This window comes from Macrosteles quadrilineatus, unplaced genomic scaffold, assembly GCF_028750875.1.
Source record: "Macrosteles quadrilineatus isolate MER2022 unplaced genomic scaffold, UCM_ALF_1.0 Scaffold_4__1_contigs__length_99947679, whole genome shotgun sequence".
Lineage (NCBI taxonomy): Eukaryota > Metazoa > Arthropoda > Insecta > Hemiptera > Cicadellidae > Macrosteles > Macrosteles quadrilineatus.
The window spans coordinates 95,004,449-95,008,829 of record NW_026542597.1 but is presented as its reverse complement, the minus strand read 5'-3'; the positions used below and the strand labels follow the sequence as shown (position 1 = coordinate 95,008,829).

General features: G+C 35.7%; 1 protein-coding gene across 1 annotated transcript; it reads right to left on the bottom strand.

The window, feature by feature from the left end:
* Positions 1-280: 280 nt before the first annotated feature.
* On the bottom strand, positions 281-2,005 carry LOC128993171 (uncharacterized protein K02A2.6-like). Its single transcript, XM_054416933.1, has one exon. The coding sequence runs from the start codon at positions 2,003-2,005 to the stop codon at positions 281-283; it is 1,725 nt and encodes a 574-aa protein (XP_054272908.1).
* Positions 2,006-4,381: the final 2,376 nt, after the last annotated feature.

Sequence of the window (4,381 nt, the reverse complement as noted above, 5' to 3'; positions counted from 1 at the left end):
CGTGTAGGTTGACGTGCATTCACTTATACAATTAAAAAGTACAACTTAGTAAAACGAAACTTGACTTTAATCATGTAAAAACTAACTGACAACAAAAAGTAAACAATCTTGTTATTTGTAACATATGATAATAAATAATGTGAACTCTATACAGACCAAAAGCACGAACACTTCACCTTCTCGCCGAGATTGAACTACTGTCCTTGTCTTCAAGAAGGTTTTTATGCTTTAGTTGGTCAGCGTGTTTTTTAAAGATTCTTCTATTGTTACCTTCAACTTTTCACACGTTTCGCCCTAGTCTCTGCAAGATTACGCCGGGTTTCCACACAACATTTCCGTTTCTGGTTTCTGCCCAAAACGAAGGCTCATTTATTTTGAAGTTTTTTAGGCTAGTAGTGGCTCCTTCTTTATTCTCTTTCTCTTTTGTTTTATCTTCTTTATTTTCTTCCTCTTCTGTTTTAATCTGACTTCCTTTTTGGGGTTGAACTAAATCTAAGATACATCTTAGCTGACGTCCTAAAAACAACTCAGAAGGTGACATTCCAGAAGTTATGTGTGGTGTTAACCTGTACTTAAATAAAAAGTTGTTTAAGTCAGCTTCCAAACCTTTAGGGGATTGTTCTTGGCAAAGTTTTCTCAACGCCTGTTTCATGGTACCGACGTATTTTTCAACTTGTCCGTTGGAACACGGATGGTGAGGTGGAGTGGTTACGTGGTCGATTCCAAATGCTTTACAAAACTGTGCAAATTCTATGGACGTAAAACAGGGTCCGTTGTCTGTCACTATGGTTTTAGGGATTCCATATCGGCATATTAACAGCTTAATTTGTTTGATTATTACTGAAGTCGTCATAGAGTTCAACTTGATAATTTCTGGCCAACCGGAGTATGCATCTACGACCAAAAGAAAAACACTATTAAGGAAAGGTCCAGCGAAGTCCAAGTGTATACGGGTCCAAGGGTCAGTGCATCTCGGCCAATTACTGAGGAACTTTCTCTGTGGTTCTCTTGCAGCATACAAGTTGCATAGTGCACAAGTTCTTGCCACGTTTTCGATGTCATTGTCCATCGATGGCCACCAAAAACGATCTCGGGCCAAAGCCTTCATCTTTACCATTCCTAAATGAGTGTCGTGCAGGTTCATAAGTAATTTCTGCTTGAACTTTTCTGGGACAATTGCTCTAACCCCCCACATTAGGCAGCCCTCATGTATGGATATCTCGTTCTTCCTTGACTCATAGGGTTTTAACTCCAGATTGTTTGTCTTGTTTGGCCATCCATTTAATACAAACTCTTTGACCCGATTAAGAGTGACATCATTCGACGTTTCTTCACTGATTTCTTTAGCCGTAACTGGTAGACAATCTATGTTACCTGAGAATATTAATCCAACTACGGTGCTATAACTCTCATCGGCTTGGTCAAACTCGACATCTTCCTCGAAAGGCAAACGACTTAAACAGTCAACTTTCCCAAATAGTTTAGTAGAAAAGTATTCTATGTCAAAACGAAAATTTGTTAAAAACAAAGCCCACCTTTGTATTCTGCAAGACGTGGTTACTGGCACTCCTTTGCTGGATCCGAATATAGACAATAGAGGTCTGTGGTCTGTTTGGATCAGAAAATGTGTGCCCCAAAGGTAGATGCGGAACTTTTTAATAGCATAAATCAAAGCTAAAGCTTCTCGTTCAATTTGCGAATAATTTTGCTCTGCCTTGTTCAGTGTTTTAGAAGCATACGCGATCGGCTTCTCTTCTCCGTTAGGATATCGATGAAAAATTGCGCAACCAATCCCCACTGATGAAGCATCGGCTGCAACCACTATAGGTAATTCACTATTAAATGGTACTAGAATAGGAGTGGAAACTAAAGCATCTTTAATACGGTTAATTGACTGAGAGCATTGTTCTGTCCATGTCCATTGAACCTTTTTCTGTCTTAGTTTGTTTAATGGTGCACAGATCTCAGAAAAGTTTGGGATGAACTTTGAGTAAAAGTTTGCCATTCCTATAAATGATTCCAACTGTTTAATGTTTTGGGGTTCAGGCATATCTACTATGGGCTTTATCTTGTCTTGATTCGTCGAAATTCCATCTTTGGAAATACATAGACCCAAATAGTTGACTTTTTCCTTCATGAAGTGACACTTAGCTCTGTTTAAACAAAAACCATTGTCCTCAATGCGTTTCAAAACCTCTTTTAACGTGTTTAAATGTTCAGTGTCATTTATTCCTGTTATAATGACATCATCCAGTAGGAAAGCGACTCCATCTAATCCAGAAAGCATAGAATGCATCTTTTTTTGGAAAATTGCCGTAGCAGGAGCTACGCCAAAACACAGTCGATTGTATCGCATAAGACCAAAAATAGTATTAATGACAAGGAGTTTTTTAGATTCTGTGTCCATGGGAATAGAAAAGTAAGCATCAGAGAGGTCAAGGGTAGTAAATTTCTGTCCAGAACCTATCTTGGTCAATAAATCGTCTTGAGTTGGTAATGGAAACTGTTGCACCTTTAATGCTTGGTTGAGTCCCGTTGAAAAATCTGCGCATATTCTAATAGCTCCATTCGGTTTTCTTACAATCACGCATGGTGCAGCCCATTCTGAATGGTCTATTTCTTCAAGGATACCATTTCTTTTTAACCGGTCAAGTTCTTCTTTAACCTTGTCCCTTAAAGCTAAAGGAACAGGCCTTGCCTTTTTAAACACTGGTGTAGCACCCTCTTTTAGGTACAAATGAGCAGTTGTCTTTGAACATTTATTTTCATTGGGTTGAAAAACGTCAGAAAACTCATCCACAAGTTTGGCAAGTTGTTGATCCGTATTTTCTACTTGTAAGGTTTGTTTATACGGTTCTGAACATATCCTTTGCAAATCGGAAAGTGATATTTTGTGGAGAAATAAAGGTAAAATCCAATCTCTTCCCAAAATATTTTGTTTGACACCCGAAGCGACAAAAACTCTGAGTTTGGTTTTAACGTTTGCGAAAACAACTTCTACATCCACCTCACCAAAAAGTTTAACACAATGACATGTAAATGAAGTAAAATTCTGTTTACTTAACAAAAGGTCGGGTTTTCCTATCTGTTTCCAAGTATGATCTGAGATAATTGAAGCGCAGCTACCTGTATCAAACTGCATCCTTACGATCTGGTTATTGAGTAAGATATTAAGAATAAGTATCGGGTAAAAAGTTGCCTGCTTTCCGATTGAAAGAACGTCCTGTATTCCTCCCAAAGAGTTCGTGTCATTATAGCTAGTTACATCATTATCAACAACGTTACTACCGGATTCCTTTGACTTTGGACCATTCTCAACAATGTTGCTTTTAAGGTGTCGTTTCTCCACCTGTCCCGTTTTACATATTCTAGTTATGTGATTCCTACTCCCGCATTTGTAACATATTGGATTTTTAATGTTACAATTCCTTTTCAGATGTTTACCACCACATATAAAGCATGGTCCTAGAGATAAGACATTACAATCTTCCCTCTGAGAAAAACTATTTAATGAAGCATCTTTTACTGAGAAAAGAGAATTAGCTACGTTAATGACTTCTGAGAACGTTTCATAATCCTTCTCCATGAGTTTGGATCTTATATTGTTATCACATATCCCCATTACAAAAGCGGTAACAAGTGCTTGTTGGAAAAATTGAATGGGAAATTGACAATATAGTGTATCAAAGAGTATCAAAGTATATCAAAGTATATCTAAGTGTATCAAAATATATCTAAATGTATCAAAATGTATCAAAGTATATCTAAGCGTATCAAAGTATATCTAAGTGTATCAAAGTTTATCTAAGTGTATCAAAGTGTATCAAATTATATCAAAGTATATCTAAGTGTATCAAAGTGTATCAAAGTATATCTAAGTGTATCAAAGTGTATCAAAGTGTATCAAAGTATATCTAAGTGTATCAAAGTATATTAAAGTATATCAAAGTGTATCAAAGTATATCAAAGTATATCTAAGTTTATCAAAGTGTATCAAAGTATATCTAAGTGTATTAAAGTATATCTAAGTGCATCAAAGTATGTCAAAGTATATATAAGTGTATCAAAGTATATCTTAGTGTATCAAAGTGTTTAAAAGTATATATAAGTGTATAAAAGTATATCTAAGTGTATCAAAGTATATCAAAGTATATCTAAGTGTATCAAAGTGTATCAAAGTATATCTAAGTGTATCAAAGTATATCTAAGAGTGTCAAAGTATATCTAAGTGTATCAAAGTATATCTAAGGGTGTCAAAGTATATCTAAGTGTATCAAAGTATATCTAAGTGTATCAAAGTATATCTAAGTGTATCAAAGTGTATCAAAGTATATCAAAGTATATCTAAGTGTATCAAAGTATATCTAAGTGTATCAAAGTA